General features: G+C 39.0%; 1 protein-coding gene across 1 annotated transcript in view; it reads left to right on the forward strand.

The window, feature by feature from the left end:
* GASK1B (golgi associated kinase 1B) overlaps positions 1-18,222 on the forward strand; it is a 35,302-nt gene extending 17,080 nt beyond the window's left edge. The window contains exons 2-4 of the mRNA XM_072120631.1: positions 6,690-6,904; positions 13,017-13,243; positions 15,617-18,222. Coding sequence (XP_071976732.1) covers positions 6,690-6,904; positions 13,017-13,243; positions 15,617-15,824 — 650 coding nt within the window. The 3' untranslated portion in view covers positions 15,825-18,222. The remainder of the gene's footprint in view (positions 1-6,689; positions 6,905-13,016; positions 13,244-15,616) is intronic.
* The last annotated feature ends 3,699 nt before the right edge of the window (positions 18,223-21,921 follow it).

Below are 21,921 nucleotides of genomic sequence, written 5' to 3' on the forward strand. Positions count from 1 at the left end.
ATATAGTGATATGAGGTAATATGTGAAGCTATATGTGAGGTAATATGTGAACAAAAGATAAAAGAAGTTGATCGGCACTCACCAAATCAGTTTGCTATGTCTTTCCATCTGTCTTTTTCACAGTATATTTTGTATGCCGGTCAGACGTAGGCAACATCTATGCCTCAGTCTGCCACTATATGTCGATGGGTGTGCTCAAAGTATACGTAATAGTAATATTGAAAATACAGCATATAGATGTTCCTCTGACATTACTGTTATAAACCTGAGAGTTTGTAATAAATCTAAGATGAGAGTGCATCTTATTCACGGATCAACCATAGGGGGGCATTTATTATTGGTTTTGCACCAGTTTTTTGGCAGCTGCATTCATTTTGTTTTTTGGCTCCACAATTTAGCTTCTTATGACACTCACAACATTTTTCTTTCTTTGTCACTCAATTTGGGAGCAGCTTCTAAATCCCACTTTTCACTTCTTTGGCACATTTTTGACGCAAGACAAAAAAGTCACAATCAATTCTTATCTATTTCCTGTGCCTGGTGGTAACTGGAGAAAATTGGGATTTTTTTGAGCATCTTTTTTTGAACATCTGGAATCAGGTCAAAATTCAGGAACACTGCAGAAAGAAACGACCATGGCAATCTTTGAAGGGAGGTTGTCTTAGATTGTCAAAGGCACAAATTTACCACTGCACCCAAAACAGTTACAAAAAGTAGGATAAAAAGAAGCAAAAAAAAATATTCACATGCCCCAATGTGTTTCATTAAGAAACATTTTTTGTGGAAAATTGATTTTGAAGTGACATAAATTACATAAAGTGGTTAAAGATGATGGCCTTTTAAATTCTATGCGCAGGCTCTTTATTATTAGGGCAGAATACTTACCGAAAGGTGCCAGAATCGTGACCCTTATTCACACAAATAATCCTGCAGCCAGATTTTGTGCAGTGAGCTCTGCAGATTTTTGTGGCAGATAACTTTTAAAAAAGCATTAGCAAAGCAAGTGTATGAGCTTGGCAGCGAGTGTGCATTGATCCCAAGTGTGTGCAGTGTCTTAAGTGTGACTTACGTTTAAGGGACTTAAGTTTGAGGGGCTTTAGCAGGTAACTTCTGTTTTCTGTGTTACTTTGACTGTAAATTCTTCTTTCTGTGCATAATTCTATTGTAATCTCCATTAGAATAATGGACTCCATAATTGGCATTGCTACACGGTGTACATCCTGTGCAATGTATGCTTTCCTTGAACAGCCGTTCGAGGGGGAATACTGCTGTGTGGGGTGTGTGAAAATTGCTCATCTGGAAGCCCAGATTCTGGATCTAAATGAGCAAGTTTCAAGGCTGCGGGCAATTGATAATATGGAACGAAGTTTGCTGCTCCTGGAGCACAAACTCTCTGGGGAAGATGGTTGTGGGGAGGGAAGTATGGAGGTGCAGAGTGAGGGGGCAGCTAGTTGGGTAACATGTAGAAGGCGGGGTAGAGGGAAGAGTTGTAGAGAGTCTAGTCCTGATCTGGTGCATCCCAATAAGTTTGCCAGGCTGGAGGATGAGGGGGATATCAGCTCTGGGGTAGCAATGCTGCAGAAAGATGTGGCCGCTAGCAACCAGGGGAATGTGTGCTCCAGTAAGAAGGGTAATGGGAGCACAGGCAAGGTCAGACAGGTGCTGGTAGTGGGAGATTCCATTATTAGGGGAACAAACAGGGCAATCTGTCACAAAGACCGTGCATACCGAACAGTGTGTTGTTTGCCGGGTGCTCGGGTTCGGCATGTTGCGGATCGGGTTGATGGATTACTGGGAGGGGCTGGTGAGGAACCAGCGGTCATGGTCCACATTGGCACTAATGACAAAGTAACAGGTAGGTGGAAGGTCCTTAAAAATGATTTCAGAGATTTAGGCCATAAGCTCAGGGCAAGGACCTCAAAGGTAATTTTCTCCGAAATACTGCCTGTACCACGTGCCACACCAGAAAGGCAGCGGGAGATCAAGGAGGTAAATAAGTGGCTCAAAGGTTGGTGTAGAAAGGAGGGGTTTGGGTTCATGGATAACTGGGCTGACTTTTCTGTGGGCTACAGGCTCTACAGTAGGGATGGGCTGCACCTCAATGGGGAGGGGGCCGCTGTTTTAGGGGAAAAAATGGCTAGAAGGCTGGAGGAGTGTTTAAACTAGAGACCTGGGGGGAGGGCAACTACACTTGTGCAGGGCAAATAGACGGTGTACATAGAGAGCTGGGAAGAGCCATAGTCCATGGGGGAGGAAGGGGGGCTGGAATGAGATTGGGGAATAAGGACAAAAGGAATACGGACAGGGAAAACCATATAAAGTGTATGTACACAAATGCCAGAAGCCTCACAAACAAAATGGAGGAACTGGAACTCTTGATGTTGGAACGGAAATATGATATAGTGGGTATCAGCGAGACATGGCTGGACAGTAGCTATGACTGGGCTGTTACTATAGATGGTTATAGTCTTTTTAGAAAGGATCGTATAAATAAAAAAGGGGGAGGGGTTTGTTTATATGTGAATTCTTGCCTCAAGCCCGTCTTGCGAGATGACATCAGTAACGCAAATGTGGAGTCCCTATGGGTGGAGATAAGAGGAGGGAAAAAGAATAATAAAATATTACTAGGGGTTTGTTATAAGGCTCCACATATAATGGAGGCATCAGAGGAAATGCTGATAAGTGAAATGGATGCTGCTTCAAAGCAAGGTGAAGTACTTATCATGGGGGACTTCAATTACCCAGATATCGACTGGGGGGCAGAAACATGCAGGTCCTTCAAAGGTAGCAGGTTCTTGTCAACAACAAAAGACAATTACCTGTCGCAACTAGTCCTGGAGCCAACAAGAGGGGGGGCACTGCTGGACCTTATCCTTACCAACAGACCTGATAGGGTATCAAAACTACAGGTTGGGGGGAACCTGGGGAATAGTGATCATAATATCATTGATTTTGTATTACACTTTACTAAGCACGTTAGTGAAGGGGCAACCAACACTCTAAACTTCAGGAGGGCAAATTTTCATCAACTAAGGGAAGACCTAAAAGGCATAGACTGGGATAATGCTCTCAAAGACAAAAGCCCCCCCCAAAAATGGGACTTTTTCTCATATATTCTGAAAAAGTCCTGTGAGAAACACATACCTTATAGGAAAAAGCATAAAAGGAACAAGAAAAACCCTATGTGGCTAACTAGTCTTGTAAGGAAAGCAATAAGCGAGAAAGATAAAGCGTTTAAGGTGCTAAAACGTGAAGGTAGCGATGAGGCATTACAGGATTATAGAGAGAAAAATAAATCCTGTAAAAAACAGATAAAGGCCGCAAAAATAGAGACTGAAAGAAATATTGCCAGGGAGAGCAAAAATAATCCCAAATTATTTTTCAAGTATATAAATGATAAGAAACTAAAAACAGAGAGTGTGGGTCCCCTTAGAAATAACATGGGGGTCATGGTGGAAGGAGATGAGGAAAGGGCCAATCTACTGAATGTCGCCTTCTCAACTGTCTTTACCCAGGAAAATCCCCTGGTGGAAGACACAATGAGGAATAATGTAAATTCTTTTTATAATGTCAACAGTTTAACCCAGGAAGAGGTACGGCGCCGCCTCGCAACCACTAAGATAGATAAATCACCGGGGCCAGATGGCATACACCCCCGGGTTCTGCATGAATTATGTACGGTGATAGACAGACCGTTATTTTTAATATTTGAAGATTCACTGAGGACTGGTTATGTTCCACAGGAATGGCGCATAGCAAATGTGGTACCAATATACAAAAAAGGATCAAATAGCGATCCTGGAAACTACAGACCCGTAAGTCTAACTGCTGTGGTGGGGAAAATATTTGAGGGGTTTATTAGAGATGCTATCCTGGAGTATCTCACTGTGCACAACCTTATAACCCAGCGTCAGCATGGGTTTATGAGAGATCGGTCCTGTCAGACTAATCTGATTGGTTTCTACGAGGAGGTAAGTTCAAGACTGGATCTGGGGGACGCTGTGGATGTTGTATATCTGGACTTTTCAAAGGCATTTGACACCGTGCCACATAAAAGGTTGGTATATAAAATGAGACTGCTGGGAATAGGAGAAAATCTGTGTATCTGGGTAAGTAATTGGCTTAGTGATAGAAAACAGAGGGTCGTCATTAATGGCACATTCTCAGATTGGGTTGATGTTACCAGTGGAGTGCCACAGGGGTCAGTATTGGGGCCACTTCTTTTTAATATTTTTATTAATGACCTTGTAGTGGGTTTACACAGTCAAGTTTCAATATTTGCAGATGATACTAAGCTGTGTAAAGTAATAAATACTGAGGTCGATAGTTTAGCATTACAGAGGGATTTGTGGAAGCTTGAGGGATGGGCAGAGAAATGGTTGATGAGGTTTAATGTAGATAAATGTAAAGTTATGCACTTGGGCCATGGAAACAAAAAGTATAATTATGTTCTAAACGGTCAATTACTTAGTAAAACTGAAGCTGAAAAGGACTTGGGCGTATTGGTGGATGGTAAACTTAATTTTAGTGACCAGAGCCAGGCGGCTGCTGCTAAAGCAAATAAAATAATGGGATGTATCAAGAGAGGAATAGATTCTCATGATAAAGACATAGTTCTGCCCTTATACAAATCCCTGGTCAGACCACACATGGAATATTGTGTACAGTTTTGGGCACCAGTGTATAAAAAGGATATAGTAGAGCTGGAACGGGTGCAGAGGAGAGCAACCAGGATTATTAGGGGAATGGGGGGACTAGAATACAATGACAGATTACAAAATTTGGGATTATTCAGTTTAGAAAAAAGACGACTGAGGGGAGACCTCATTACAATGTACAAGTACCTGAACGGACAGTACAAGGATCTCTCCAAAGATCTTTTTATACCTAGGCCTGTGACCAGGACAAGGGGGCATCCTCTACGCCTAGAGGAGAGGCGATTCTACCATCAACATAGACAAAGGTTCTTTACTGTAAGAGCAGTGAGACTATGGAACTCTCTGCCGCAGGAGGTTGTTATGGCCGACTCTATGTACATGTTCAAGAGAGGCCTGGATGACTTTCTGGAGAGAAAAAATATCACGGGTTATGGGGATAAAACATTTATTTAATTCTTGAAGGTTGAACTTGATGGACTTGCGTCTCCTTCCAGCCTTATATACTATGATACTATGATACCATTTTAGATGAATTTATTAGATGTTAAAAAAAAAATCACAAGGTTTATTTGGAAAACGGGTGGCTTTATCAAAATAGCTCATTTGCAATAATGTAAAATGTCACTAAGGTTGAAGTGCAATCAAATGGTGCAAACTAAGCTAATTAAAAGAGAGAGAGAGAAGAGAATTTTTAAACCACATTAGTGAAGTATTATTATAAAGCTTCATTGTCTTCTATAAATTTTTTGGTCATCATAATTTTGCACCTTCGTGGCTATAGTAAATTATATTCATGTAATACACAACGTATTGTACAGTCATGTCTAGATGGTCCATTATGACTGAATGGTGTCAAGCACAGGTTACCTGGCCCGGTATGTGCGTGTATGATAGATGCATTGAATATATCACTCAACAAAGTTATGCGATTACATATTTTCCCTGAATTCTTACACAGTATAAGGGTGATGAGGGCATATTCTAAAGCAACATTTAACAGATGTTGAAGTCAAGATTAGATTCTTGAAGTTGCTGGAAATAAAAGGCTGATTTACAAAAGCCGAGCTGGAAGAAACTTGTAATACAGCAGATGAAGAACTAGGAGATTAAAAGGGCTTAGCTTCTGTTCATACTGCTTTTAGTTTTCATTCCATCAAGTTTGTGCTTCCTTTAGGTGACAAGAATAGTGGAGTCTAGATATCAATTCTTTTCAGTAACTAAATACAAAGTAAACCTGGTGGAAATCTGGCAGAACTTATTGCACGTTCATTTGTCTGCATAACCCATTTTTAGAAAGGATCATTCATTTGGTGGAGTGGTGGAGTTAACCCAAAATCATATAAAAACCACTACAAAACCACATCAAATATCACATCACATGCAGCATGTAAACTACAAATGTATACCCACAGATTAGGTCCTGATTTGTGGGGATTCCCATTTTACTCCATATTTTATCGGCCACTAAGAACAGTGGATATCTAGGGGTGCAAGGTATTTGACAATTAACAGAGAAAAGTGAAATTTGGCCTGAGATAAGTCATTTTCAGATGCTTCAAGGGGAATGTCACTTCATATCTTTATAAAATATCTTTATAGTACCTACACACATTCTTTATCTGTCGTATTACAGATAACAGTATCATCTTTCAGATCACAGCTTGTGGTTCTGTGAGCTGCACAACTAAAGTTACAGGCAGTTAAAGAAATAGGCAGGGAATGGATCTTTATCTGCAGCTAACATTTCCTACTATGTCTTTATCTGCATGTATCTCTGACAGAATCGCTTTAAATTCTAGAGCAGATGTACATGGAGACTTATATCGGTTGAACAGTTACGGTATTTAACACTTTATTCAGAGTTAAACTATGACTTTCCCTTTTAAGGTAAAGAAGTCCAGTACTGTCTCCTATTGACAGCCAGTTTTGTGAAAAGATATGATGGAAACTCCAACACAATGATGAGTTCTGGGGCATGCCACATGCCATATGTTACCACTATACTAAAATCAGTGTATTCTTTGTTTGCAGATGTCCTTCCATGTCCTGTTATTTTGTGGGATGCCTTTCTATCGCCAACAGACAACATCACACAATCTTCCATAAAACTCAATTGGGGAAGTTACCAAAAAATCCTCCTACATAAGTGTTGGCTGAATGGAAAAGTCCCCAAGGCAGATCTGGGCTGCCCAGAAGTCCATCATCATGAGTGGTCCAAGATGGCACTTTTTGACTTTCTTCTTCAAGTAAGTTTTAATGCTGACCATACCTCTGACCCCAGCTATAGTGTACATAATTTTATAATAATTCTAAAAAAGAGAAGGGGCACCACTGTAATGGGAATTGAAGGATAGTCCGAACTTTAAAATATCGGATGCAGTCAGTGGATTACCATGAGGTATAAAGTGGTGCTCAGTTGTGTCTAACAAAAGACGTCCCAAACGAGCATGTAGAAAAGTGAAACTACGGCACTCATATGGGACGCATTTTATAATAATCATACACACCAATGCTTCTGATTTACTGCAGTGGACATGTGACCGCCTGTACGGGAACCAAACCAGTTAAAGTACACATTTATTTCTCTGGGCCCTTGAATTAATATATATTTAAAGTTTTTTTTCTGAAAATTTTTTCTAGTTTTCTAGAAAAATTAGAAATGTACAAATTGTTGCAGTTCATGTTGAAGTGAAGACACAATTGACTACCCAATGGGACCACTAAGTCCTGTAATTGGCTACAGAAGCCATAGTCATCTGAGTGCCAGAAACACAGACCAATGGAGAGGACCAGAGCCAATGTGTAGCACGCAGGAGAGAAGATGTAGTGCTCCAATTTTTGACTATAAAGCATTCCCTGTCAAACCTATCGAATACTAACAATACTATTGTTGACTATTAGATAGTGTTTTAATATATAATGTACTGAAAGTAAAACCTTAATTGCCTGAAACCTTTACTGTCCCGATGACAGGCGCAGCAGTGTCGCTATATCCTTGTTATATGTAATACATTTGTGCAGAAAGAATTTAGGAGACAAAAATAGGATGGCTCGCTCCAGTAATGGCTCCTTTGTGCAGTAACATACATAACTGTCCTTTTGTGACTATGCTATGCCTGGAATGTAATATAAAATCATGTGAGGATTATATTGACCCCAAACATAGTACAAGTCTCTTTGAAATAGTTTGGTGTGTGTCACACTTCAGCTTATTAATAGGTATCTGCTTTTCATCTTATGGGCCCTATCAACAGCTCAGACAGTTGAGTTGGAAAATGTGAGTGTGTTACCCTTGTAGTCCCAGGTCAAAGTTTTTCTTTCCAAGAAATTATAAATATAAAGCAAAGAGCACTATAAATGTAAAGAACAGCCATGTTTACAATGTCCATTCACCCCTATGGTTATAAGGAGTCTAAATTATTGGCTACGCTGCAACCCCTCATAGGACAAAGAGGCACAAATAAAGTTTTTAATCCACATCAAACATTTTCTTATCCCTTCCTTTTGTGTGAAATCTAGACACACAATAGTTCCAGTGCAGAATGTGTAAATATTATGGACAGCCGCCAAGTTGTTCACTCTTGTCTTGAACTATATTACATGGACAGTATTACAAACCTATCCAAGGTTAGCCATATAATTAAGGCTGAAGCATTTCTATTTTATTTCTAGATTGTTTTTTATGTATAAAAATAAGATCCTCCTCATTATCATTTAGGCTTCACATGCAGAATAAACATTTGGAAGTATGTACCAAAAATCCTTTTAAAAAATGCTACAGACTTTGGCCTGGATGTTGCTTTATGGGATTTAGCTTGAACAGTTTTAGCGGGCCAAGGTTTCTTATTTTTCTTGTGTTGGGAACAGACTAATCTACTGCCATATTCCTTTCATATGACAAAATGAAAGTGTAACAGATGAAAAGATAGTAGGATCTGCACAGTTATAGAAATTATCGTGAATACAGTTTTACAAATACAGTTTTACAGTCATTTAGTTTTCCGCACCCAGGTACTGGTACTTGGTTAATATTATTGTATTACTTTGCAGATTTGCCATTTACAAGTTTTAGAAAGCTGAAAGTCAATCAGTTTAGAACAATGACAAACAATATACAGTTATAGGAAAGAGAATGGTTGAGTAGAATTCTTGTAAAGAATAGTAATTCTTTGTCACAATAACTCATAACAAAAGCTTGTAATATTTGAAGCCCTTCTTATGCATTTATGTACTTATATTGGATTATATTAATATTTGGAATGTAGTAATGTGGAACTCGGATGACATAAAACTCTCATAGAAGTATCCTAAGGGTATTTTTATAATTGTGCACTTTGCGCTCAAAGTACGGCGCTGGTTCGATATGTGTAACACTTCCCAATAGTCACAGCATTCCACCCCCTCCTGTCACATTCCCCAGGTCCACAGAGTACATGTTTGCAAACTTTAGGAAATCATTACAACCTCAGCCCTCTTCTAGATGGTGCAAAGTCAGATACCAGTGTTATTATGTCAAGTTAATAAGTTACAGAAACATGGAAGCTAAACAGGAGAGATTTATTAACTAACAAGTTATTGCTACCTAATTATAGCCTGGAAAATGTCAACACTAAAACTTATGGTTCTAAATTCCTTATGTATGTTGTAGTGAGGGTAACACTCGCTGCGAGAGGCTGGAATGCCTGCTTGGCTTATCATTATACTGCACACATGCTCTTTCAAGCATTTCATAAATAAATTACAGATCATCTCCTTTATCAACTCATGTGGAGGTTGGGCTAGTCGGTTGGGAAAGTATTCTAACCCCTTTAAATTTTTGTTTCATCACAGCCAATTTGTAAGTAAAAAAAGGTAGCATTGTTAGGAGACTCACTGCTGAGAACTCTACCAACCATTGGAATGGAGTTCAAAAACACCCATCCTTCTCCATGACTACATTTAGAAAAAGTTTAAATGGAAAAGGTGGAAGAGCAATATGTCTATCCAAGTAACTATTTATTTTAGTGTCTACAAGACTGGTATTAACCAACCATTCATAAACATTGAATACTCTGGCGGGATGGATTGAAACTCTTCCATAGTGTGGGTTCATGCAGCCATAAAGACACTATTTGCCCCATTTCAATGATGAAAGACACTGGGGCAAATTTACATGGACACATGTTGGATCAGAGCTGGAATAGGTTACTTGTGCTACAGGAAATCTGCCATCAAAATCAAGTATGATAAACCAGGGACACCTTCTCATAGATTCAGGTACCTTGACTATGGAAATCGTCTTATATTGGTTATCCATAGCCTCTTTTCTTATGCTAATGAGTCCATCCATCCTGCAGCTTCACAGCTGTTACAGTGTGCAAGGAGCACTGTGAGATTACATCCGCAAGATGGAGTGGAAAGTGCTGGGAGAGCACAGGGGGAGGGGGAGACTATGTAAAAGCCCGTGAAGCCAAAACATGGAGGGGCACTGGTACAGCCCTTTAGGCTTATTAGTATGATTTTAAAAGTTGATATTAGAAGGAAGGAGGCCATGGATAACAAATGTAAGAAGAGTACCACGGTCATGGTGTCGTGATCTATGAGTCCTGGTCCTCCATTTTCCTAACAACGATAAACATTGCCACTTAAACACTGCCGTAGGGCAATTTCCCACTTACGGGCCTTCACCACACATCACACATTTACTATGGGTCGTGCACCAGTTTTCTGTCAGACTTTGCAAACTGCTTGCACTGGTATTTAAGAAGTGCACACATTTCTGCACTGAAGAGGGCGTTCTGATACGCAGTGGGACCGTGCGCCAGATTTAACATGCAAAGTTCAACAGAAATGGTACACCAAAAAAGTGGTGCACGCTGTCAGGGCAGTGCAGAGGGTGCTAGAACGTGCACCAGAAATCCTGAATCTTGCGCCCCCTGCACACACCAAAGACAAACTGCACATAGTGCATTTTGCACTGTTTTTAGTAAATGTGCCCCATAATTTCTAACCTTTGAATACTGCTATCACAGTATTTTTTATGATTTTGAAAAATTTGCCTTAAATCATTATAATGTGGGGGTTATTTAGAGAAATCGATCATTTACAATGGCTGGTCGTACATAGTGCTCTGACTACGAAAGTAAGTATCTTGAGATTTTTCATTCTCCAATACAGAAAATTAAATTACAGCTCCAATTATGGACTATAACTGTAATAGAAGGAATAATGGTTGGTACATCTGGTACAAGTGTAGTTGAAAGGACTGAAGTGAACATAGTAACATCAAATTAGCATTGATATGGGTATTACAAAGTATTTTTGGAATGAGCCAGGTCTCTTCTATAAAGCAGACTAACTTCAGACAGAGGATGAGGGAATATTTGTGGTTGTGGCAGCCTGCATCATCATCACGGAAAAGACCTTGTTCTGTCTGGCTTACAAGCCTATATTTAGCAGTGGCATCATAGTTTTATGTTCTCCAAGCTAAACATAACTTTGCCAGGGCGGTGTCTGCTTAGGCAGGAAACTTAGACAATTTCCTGAAATAAGGTTTAGGTGTGGAATGTCTTAAATATGATCCAATTTCTTCATTTTAAAAGGTTTACCTTCACAGTACTTCACTATGCTAACATTAACCATAAAGGATATGGTTGTAAATCATTCTATGGTCATCTTCTACATTCATACTACAAAGGCATTTTGTGAAAACAATACGGTCATCACTATGGTTTTAATATATGTTGTTATTAATATACTTGCCAAGCTTTTATACTTTTTGTACCTCTGGTAGCCAAGGAATTCCCCCATATTCTGCTATGATCAAATAAAAGCTAACTGACAACATAATAAACACCATACCCATAAAAAGTAATACACCTGGCATATTGTTAAAATGTCACTCAGTAGTATATACACATAGGCATTTTTGACTTAAAGTAGGCATTTTGGGACACTAAACCACACACAGGTCTTTATGGACCAGTAGTTTATTGTCCCAAATTGCCCTTTAGTAGGTGCCCTCTATTTAAATAAAAAATGTTTATAGTTGTCTTGTTGGACACCTGGAGCACAAGATATGGGTCCGAAGCCCCTCATCAGACCCATCTCTAGGTAAGTATACAGATTTTTTTTTATAGTGGACATATAATTTGGGACACAAAACTACTGCTTTATAAGGACCAGTGGGGAGGGGGGGTTAGTTTACAAAATCATCCTGACAGGTCCTCTTTAATGGAAATCTACCACCAGGATGAAGGATTGTAAACCAAGCATACTGACATACTGCCGTGTGCCACCTCTGGTAGGATCTGCTCTTCATTTAGCTTCTTATGCTCTCGTTTTTACAAAAAAAGGCTCTAAAATTATGAAAATTAACCTGAGGAGCTCCGGTCTCCATAAGTGTTAATGGAGCCACTTTTTAAATGATCATTTTTCAAACCTTTTTTTTTTTAAAACAAGGACATAAGAAGCTAAAAGAAGAGTGGATATTGCCAGAGGGAGCACACACCAGTATGTCAGTGTGCTTGGTTTACCAACCTTCATCCAGGTGGTAGCTGTCATTTAAAGGAAACCTACCAACAGGGATCAATAGGGCCTATGCTCAGGATAGCCTTTCAATATCTGATCAGCGAGGGGGGGCAGACATCCAGTTCCCACACTGATTTGCTGTTTTGGTCTCTGTTTGGACTGGCATGGAGCCAGAGGCAGTTGGTTTAGCACATTCCCCTCTACAGAAGACAAGAGGTATCCTATGATTCAGTTAATCAATTGACATCTCCATTCAGCAGTACAGAGAAATGACAATAATGAGACTGAATGCAACCATAAGGTCCTGGAAGGTAGAGAATGGACAATTTGGTCATGGCTTTTTGGATCACATGACCCTCCATCTCCCACCATTTTATGGACAAGAATGCCTGGCTGATGAAAGTACACCCCTTTAAGGAGCCCAGCCACTGTACAGAGCAGTGAGCCACCTTCATCTAATACAGTGCTCTGTTTTGGCATGCCAAGGCTGGGTGCTGGTCCATTACAATAAATAAACCCCATCCTGGGCTATCCATATACATGTGTGGACTACTCTTTCAACTAGACTGGTCATTGAAACTTTGCAATGTATTCTCCTTCATGCTGGAAACCCCCTCTACAGCTTTATTAGAGCCACCCATTTCCTGATGGCAGGTCAATAAAGGACCCAGGTTTCAGTTGTAACCTCTTCACAAATGACAAATCATTACTCAGATAACTTTTGCTTCAACATTTACTTCCTCTATAATTCAATAAAGTGTGATGATACATTGAAAGATACTCGGAGAGTTTTTACTCTACTTGTATTGGCACTGTTAAGTTTTTTTTATTCTTATTCTGTTCACCCAGGTTTACAACCGTCTTGATAAACACTGTTGTGGCTTCAGACCTCGGAAAGAAGATGAATGTATGCAACAAGGACTACACTTAAAGTGTGATAACCCCTCCAATATTGACCTGACACATATTGTACAGAGGCAGCATGACGCCCGACATTTGGTTTTTATCAATAATAAAGGATATTTCGATAGAAGTGAAGATAATTTGGATTTTAAATTATTGGAAGGAATCAAAGAGTAAGTATATTACTGTCAAGGTTACTACGAATTCTGATTTACTGTTTATATTTGTTTCTGATAGTTTTCCCAGGAGGAACATTGAAATCTGGTGTGGTCTTACAAAATTTTTCTTTTCCACCAAACTATGACTGAAGCCTGGCTTTGGGGAGCAAGATAAACATTATTTTAAGTGGTTGTTTGTGGTTGACTACTGCTGTTGCATCAGATCCCCATTTACATCAATCATTTTGCATGCAATACGTCACGAGCATCCTGGATGTGGTCGGACAGTCACAGATTCTGGGGTGTGCAAAGGTTAAACACAAAGATGTTTCAGGTAGCCATTGGCTTCCTCTATCACTATCGAACCTCTGCTATGGCTGTATGGGGCCGAGTCTGCTGGCTTGAGAGCTGAAAATAATGTAAAGGGGCACCATGTGAGAGTAGAGGAAGGGGGCACAATATGGGAAGGGGCACAATGGATAGGAATTATAAGTGGGGGTGGGTGGAATAAAAAAAGGGGCTGCATAAATGTGGGATCAAAAGTAGATATACAATTTTATGAGTGGTGGGCTAAGGAAAAGGGGGTAAAATATGCTGTTGGCCCACATTAGGACCTAATTTATATGGGGTGAACAGCATTATACAGTTTGGTGGCATGCAGAGAAGTGAGGGCATTATACAGTGTGAGAATAATAGGGTGTAGGGCAAGGGGCAGGGTAATGAGCATGGCTTACGGCATGTGTCCCTCTCTCTTCAACCGGAAAGTTGGGAATGAACAATTCTAATCGATAACTGTGGCACTGTTTTACCAAAAGGGTGGCCCTGTATGCTTAATTTTAAGTGTACCTTAAAGTGGTCGCTAACTTTTTTAACAAACTTTAAAGCTTTACTGCATTTGGACATTTCTGAACGTCCTGATGCAGTAGGGGGAGTATGAAGAGGCCTCACCAGTTGTGGGTGTTAACCATTTAAATTTAATGTTGGCGGCATATGGGTGCTGCCATCTTCATTCTGATCATTGTGTCAAGTGACATCATTGGGCTGTGTCGATCAGTTGCCAAGACAGCCAGGAGTTTATGTTAAACCTCCAGGCCTGTCTTTAGGCAGCATCTCTAATGGGCTGTAAGTACAGACTGATACAGATGCACTGCAAAATCGAAATCTACTGAAATAAAGTAGTATTGCAGTATATGGTGGGAGTGAGCAGACATCATAGGGTTCAGTAAAAAAAAGAATTGAAAAGTTCAAATCACCCCTTTCCCAAATTCCCAAAATGCATGATCTGTCAAAATATAAAAATGGTCAGAATTGCCACTTTTTCTCAATTTTTCATCATATAAAATTTTGATTAAAGATTGTACAGTCCCCAAAATGAAATCAATTGAAAACGTCATCTCATACTGCAAAAAAATGACACCTTACATAGCCCCGTACACCATAGTATGAAAAAGTTATTAGCGTCAGAATTGGACAAATTGTTGAGTAGAAAACAAAATCTTATATAGCTATGTACACATAAAAATAAAAAAAGTTATAGATCAATACAAATATGAATAAAGCAACAACAATTGATCAACAATAGTAATTTAGAGTGATGAAGGTAAGAACACAGGGTATAGTGGATGATTAGTTAGTTTTTATAACACCTCAGTATTTAAAGGGAACCTGTCACCAGGGACCTCTTTTTCACTTTGCAGCCTGGTGAGCCGACATCAGTGGGAGAGAGAGGAGCACATAGGTGGGGGCTGAGGGCTCAGGTGTGCACAGCACAGACAAGTCACATGTTTTTTTAAATGTATCCTAACCAAATGCAAATGCTGAGAAAAGGCAGAAGGGCATATTTTCAATGCAGCTGTAATGGGCTTCTGTAACCTGTGAAAATGAGGTCCCTGGTGACAGGTTCCCTATAATCACCTCAATAGCAGCTAGCCACCACCCATGACTTCAAGGAGAACTGAAAATTAGAAAGAGAGCCTTCAGGTGGTAAAAGTCCAAAAACTACAATATAATGACCTGTTCACATCTCAGTTATTTCACCATTTTTATCATCATTCATTGTGAGAAAAAATTTGAAGCTATTTAACACACAAAATGTGTGTAAATCTTTCCATCATATCTAATCTCTGGAGTTTCCACACCTCGTCTTTGCCCAAAATAACTGATTTAAAAAAACAGTTTCAAAACCTGACATGTGCACTGTCCATTAGCCCTGTAATAGCCAGAAATCACTCTATTCCTTCTAAACACACATAGAACTGTTGGTTGATGCAATGTTTTTTGGAGGGTTAGATAAACTTTAAGAATTATTTATATACTAATAGGATTCTGCAGGTCACGGAAAGTTTACTAATAACTTTATTTATAAACCTAGCCATTTCTGTCTTTCAGGTTTCCTGAATCTGCTGTTTCGGTGCTTAAAAGTCACAGGCTTCGAGAAAAGCTCCTTCAGTCATTTTTTCTAGATAAAGTATTTTGGGAAAGCCAAAGAGGACGTCAAGGGATTGAAAAACTGATCGACGTGATAGAGAGAAGGGCCAAAATCCTACTGACTTACATCAATGCTCATGGAATAAAAGTCATACCAATGAATGATTAAACTGACCAAAAAGACCAGAGAACAATCTAAAATCTAGGGGGGGGGGGCATTTATCATTTTGTCAGTGTTTTTTTCCTTTGCTGAGTCTGTTGTGCCTGATTTATGAAGTGTCGACGCCATAACATTTGTCCTTTTCCGACACTCACGCCTTTTTTATGTGCACAATTTGGCTTCAACTTTGGAATTCTGACAATTTTCCTGTGCTTCTAGTATCCCTTCTAGTATTTTTTTTTTGCACAGTTTTTGGCGCACACTTACAGCTGCAAAAAGCTGGTCTATGGTGTTCGATTTCACCTTTATGAATGTGGAGACAGTTCTAAAGCTTTTCGGTCCTCTTTTCATTAAACTCTTGCACTACAATTTAAAATCCCAGTGTAAATTATAGAAGAAATTATGCGCCAAAAACACAGACCCTGTACCACAATTGATAAATGCCCCCTATAAGTATAGTAGCCTGTGCATCAAAGGAAATCTACAATCAAAATCAAGCATGATAAACCACTTACACTGAGGCTGCGTTCACACGCATGAAAATGGCCGTATACTACCTGTACAGTACATTTTTTTACGCCTTACATAAGGCCACATCCATTTCAATGGACTATACGTCTCACCATTTACATTGCCGTTGTTCACACCGTACCATATTCGAGCTGTTTAAAAATATGCAGCATGTGCTATTTTCTCCCACATTTCCATTCCGTATGCCCTTAGAGGTCTATGGGGAAATATAAATACAGGTTAAATACGAGCTGCATACGGATGAAAAACGTTACATATATGTGGTCTCATACGGCACGGAAATACGGGACTGAGGAAATCACACATTTGTTTGAATGCAGCCTTACTCACAGGCACCGTGACTGTGGTAATATATCTACATTTGTTTATCCATGGCCTCCTTTCTCCCAAAATCAACTTGATGGTAGATTTCCTTTAAGATTTCCCTTTGTGGAATATTAAACTATGCCATCAGGTTTTAGCAACCTCTCCATATAATCACCACTGCTCTGTCTCCTTGACAATTTTCCAGTACTCCCAGGGTTAAGCGCAAATCAGATGAAAATATAGCAGGTCATAGATGCAAATATATTATTGCTCAGTGTATTGATGGATGGGCATGGGAACACATCTCTTCCTAAGTAGAAGCTTGTAATATGTTTTCCGTTCCTTCTAGGATGCAATTGGCTCTACTATAAGTTTGAAGCACATGTTACTTAATATGTGGCAAACTTCTGAGATTCTGATATTGCAAAAATCCAAATGCATTCCGCTAAAACCACCAAATTCACATAAATAAAACATACTTTCCATCACAAATATTTATTCAAAAAGTCAGCTTACTGTGAATATACCCTAAAATAACCTAGTTGTACGAGGACCTATAGTATAAGCCATTAATGAAAGGCTGGTGTAAAGAGTCACTTCCCTTTTTATTTAATACTTTCCTACTATACAAAGGTTTACAGGCACTCAAAACATGGGGTAAATGGATATATACATAAATAACACTTTTGCCAAAATAGGACCAAAACGAGTTCTTCACTTTATTAGTATGTACATGTTTTCAGTTCTTCACTGTTATTTCTAACATTTTTTCATTACTCAAAACTATTTCTTTATACATTTAGCTGTATTTTGGAATTTTCTTAAGCAACTACTTTGCTACATGTCTGAAATGTAGTTTATGTTTGCCAATGACACATCACTAGAGACTGTTGGCAGGGGAAACATGCAGTTCTTGATCTACAAGCTAGTAGTACTGCTATACCAATTTAGTGACCTATAAAGGAACATGCAACAATCCAAGACATAAAGTATCACATCTACGGATTGATATAATGGGCAATGTATACTGTATATTAAAGCTGTAAAAAGTTTGTATACTGCAATTTTGAGCCTCCATAAAACATTATATTGTCCAATACACTACAACATGGCAAAAGTTGTAGTCAAAATCCATGATGGTAGCTTTCTACCCTTAGCCACTTCCACTCCCCCTCAAATTGTTTTGTGACAATAGCATGTATACCAGTAGCATAATCCTTAATTGCTCTACTAACTCATTAAAATTTTCTATATATGATTTATATCTAACTAAACATTTGATATGTTTACAATATGTTTTAAGGGAGAAGACATTTGCACAAAATGTATTTAAGTATAGGATTTTATATGCAAAAGTTGTACTTTTGTCAGCACTTGAATTTTGTCATATTTGAAGGAATCAATGGTATATGATTTATGAATGGCAATATGGATGTGTATAAACCTTACTTGCAAAAGAATTATACTAGATTTCATTGTGAACCACTAAAGTCAAAGTGAAATCTAGTAAAATCTCTATTTTACCACGTTGGTAACTTTTTTAATTGTAACATGTTGGAAGATGAATTAATAAAAATATACATCCAAAACCTCTTTTCAGTAAAATGTTCTCTGACTTCTACATCAACATTCCATTATATTTCCTGCACCCCCTTAATACTCCCTCTGCCACGCTGGTGTCTGACTTGTGCTAGTGTATGTCGTGGGCACACTGCACATGCTCCTGTTTTTGGATCCATGTCTTATCCCTATGCATTAACGACAGAGAGTCCCCGGGTTACGTACAAATTAGGGTATGTAGGTTTGTTCTTACATTGAATGTGAGTTGGAAAAAGTTTATTTTTTCCAAGTATAATCTCAAATAGAGGGCTGGCGTTAGATGTGTTAATGTGGGGATCCACAGGTATGCATCAACGTGGCCAATAGGAGGGGGAGACAAAAAGCGCAAAGGATTCAAGTGTATAGTTTCATAAGGAAAATATATAATAGAACGTCTCTCACCTGGTTTAGTGAAAAATAGAGCGTAAAATAGATGGAGGAACTGCTGCCGACAGGACTCAGGTCCGGGCAAACCAGAGTTGACGGACTTGGCTGTGTACTGAAGAACCACGAGGAGTCGTCCCGTTCTAGAAGGCGCTGTCACACTCAGAGAATAGACTGGGATGGTATATCCATAAAACCAGTTTTAATAAAAAGTAATGGGTAAAACACTACGCTTTTCGGCCCCGGGTTGGAGCCTTCGTTAGGTGGATAATTACATACCAAATATGTTTATATCTTCTGGCACTAATAACTTTTTTATACTTTGGTGTACGGTGCAGTGGATGATGTCATTTTGTGTGACTTTTGATGACGTTTTCAATGTACAACCTTTGGATCACTTTTTATAGATTTTTTATATAAAAAAGTGGCATTTTCGACTTTGGGCACTATTTTCTGTTACGGGGTTAAACGCAGAGAAAAGCTTTTATTATATTATTACAGTGCTGCCTACACCTTTTTAACTTTGTTATTATATTTTGATAGATTGGGCATTTTCGGACGCATCAATACCTAATGCGTTTATGATTTTTACTGTTTTTTTATTTTTATATCAGTTCTAGGGATAGCGGGGTGATTTGAATTTTTATGCTTTTTTATTATAATTATTTTGTAAACTTTTTTTTTATTTTTATTTTTACTATTTTTCAGACCCCCAAGGTACTTTAACCCTAGGTTGTCTGATCGATCCTCCCTTACTACAGTATGGCAGTGTATGGGGATTTTCCACCTCATTCATTAAAATGTGCAAATGGCACATTGTAATGAATGGTTTAAAACTAGACAGCCTCAAGTTTTCGGAAGACCTGAGGCTGTCATGGCGACCAATCACCACTCCCTGATGATGTCACAGGGAGTGACGATTGTCAGCAAGATCAACGCGCCGTAGCTTTGCTGGCGGCAATAGCGGAGATAACATTGATATGCAATATGCAGCAAAGACTTACTGGCTGTGAAGAGGGCTCAGCCCGTGAGCCCTCTCATATGCACTTGCAATTACGGCTGGCGTCGGTAAGGGGTTAAAATTGGTGATGTGTTCAATACTTAGGAAGTATGCATTTGTTTGCTAAAAGCAATATGGACAATAGTTAGCATAGTCTTATTGTAACATTTATTAGTGAAAATCTGGTATAAATTTCCCTTTTTAAAAGGCATTAGCATCATGTTAGGGCTTTACAAGGTTTCCAATACATGTTTCCTTATATTTAAAAAAAAAAAATTAGAATTCAAGATTATGTTCTTTTTAAAGTAGAACGGCGATGCGTAGCCGTCTGCTCCATTAAGCGATGAGGGGTCCGACTGAGGTACCTGGGACTCAGGGGTCTCAGGATAGGACCTAACTTGGTTTGTGGGAAACACCCTCTAATTACAAAGGCAACATTGTTATGTCTAGAGATTATAAGATAGTGAGTCACAACATTTTTAAAGTTCACCATCTTAGTCTCATATGTTATACAGATCTATTTTGTTTAAAAGATTCTAATGCTCCTGATTACTTTACAATTATACAAGTAAACATCAAAGACATCAGCCCATACGGTTTTCCCAGAATATAATGAAAGTCCAATAAGGGAAGACCTTATTCTACTTTTATCTTTTGCTTATCAATTTATACTGATCATTGCATGTGCATATTTTTACAACATCTTCTAAACTGCAGGTTCTGTAATATATCTACTGAGGTTAATCAATATTCCATTTTATTCTGATGAGGTACAGGGGCTGATCACATATGTAATAAACTTCTGTTTAGAAAAGATGATGATTGATAATGGAAAGATGATATCATAATTACCCCACACCCATAAGGTTGCTGTAAAGGAGAAGGAGGGCAAAAGAATAACACGGGAGGATAGAGGACATGAATCACATTTTTTTACACATCTTTTCCCCAGTGCTTCCAGAATGTAAGGTCAAGTTCAAGTCCCCCTTATTTGTGCAAGTTGGTCCACTTAAAAAGATAAGAGAAGTCTATAACTGACATCATAGGTATAACCTCAACTATAAGAGAGAAACTGTAAAAACAAATCCAGAATATCACATTGTCTGATTTGTAAAGAATTTATTTGCAACTTATGGTGGAAAACAAGTATTTGGTCACTTGCAACCAAGCAACATTTCTGTCAGTCACAGACCTGTAACTTCTCCTTTAAGAGGCTCCTCATTAACCGTAGTAATGGCTCCTGTTTAAACTTATCAGTATAAAAGATACCTGTTCACAACTTCAAACTGTCACACTCCAAACTCCACTATGGTGAAAACCAAAGAGTTGTTAAAGGACACCAGAAACAAAATTGTAGGCCTGCACCTGGCTGAGAAGACTGAATCTGCAATAGTCAAGAAGCTTGGTGTCAAGAATTCAACATACAAGACCACTGATAATCTCCATCAATCAGGGGCTCCACACAAGATCTTACCCCGTGGTGTCAAAATGATCACAAGAACAGTGAGCAAAAAAGAAAGCTAACACACTATACCACCAGGGACTCAGACCTCAGAAGTTTGCTAGAGAGCATTTGGATGTTCCAGAAAAGTATTGGGAGAATGTCACATGTCAGATTAAACCAAAATAGAACTGTTTGATAGAAAGACAACTCATCATGTTTGGAGGAAAATGAATGGGAGAACACCATACCTACTGTGAAATCGGGTGGCAAAATCATGCTTTGGGGCAGTTTCTCTGCAAAGGGACCAGGATGACTGATCCGTGTACATGAAAGAATGAATGGGGCAATGTTTTGTGAGATTTTGACTTGCAAACCTCCTTTCATCAGCAAGGACATCGAAGATGAAATGTGGCTGGGTCTTTCAGCATGACAATGATACAAGTATACTGCCAGGGCAACAGAGGAGGGGCTTCGTAAGAAGCATTTCAAGGTCCTGGAGTGGCCTAGCCGTCTCCAGATCTAAACCCCAGAGAAAACCTTTGGAGGGAGTTAAAAGTCTGTGTTACCCAGCAACAGCCCCAAAACATCACTGCCCTAGAGGAGATCTACATAACAGCATCAGTGTGTGCCAACCTTGTGAAGATTTACAGGAAACTTTTGACCTCTGTCATTGCCAACAAAGGATATATATCAACATATTGAGATTAACTGCTTGCCTATTGCAGATTTATCTTTCCAATCTGGTACAGGTCTACAATTTTCTTCACCATAGTGCAGTGTAAGGTTGTGGACAGGTGTCTTTTATATTGATGACAAGTTCAAACAGGTGCCATTACTATGGG

The sequence above is a fragment of the Engystomops pustulosus genome, chromosome 1 (genome assembly GCF_040894005.1).
Source record: "Engystomops pustulosus chromosome 1, aEngPut4.maternal, whole genome shotgun sequence".
Classification (NCBI taxonomy): Eukaryota; Metazoa; Chordata; class Amphibia; order Anura; family Leptodactylidae; genus Engystomops; species Engystomops pustulosus.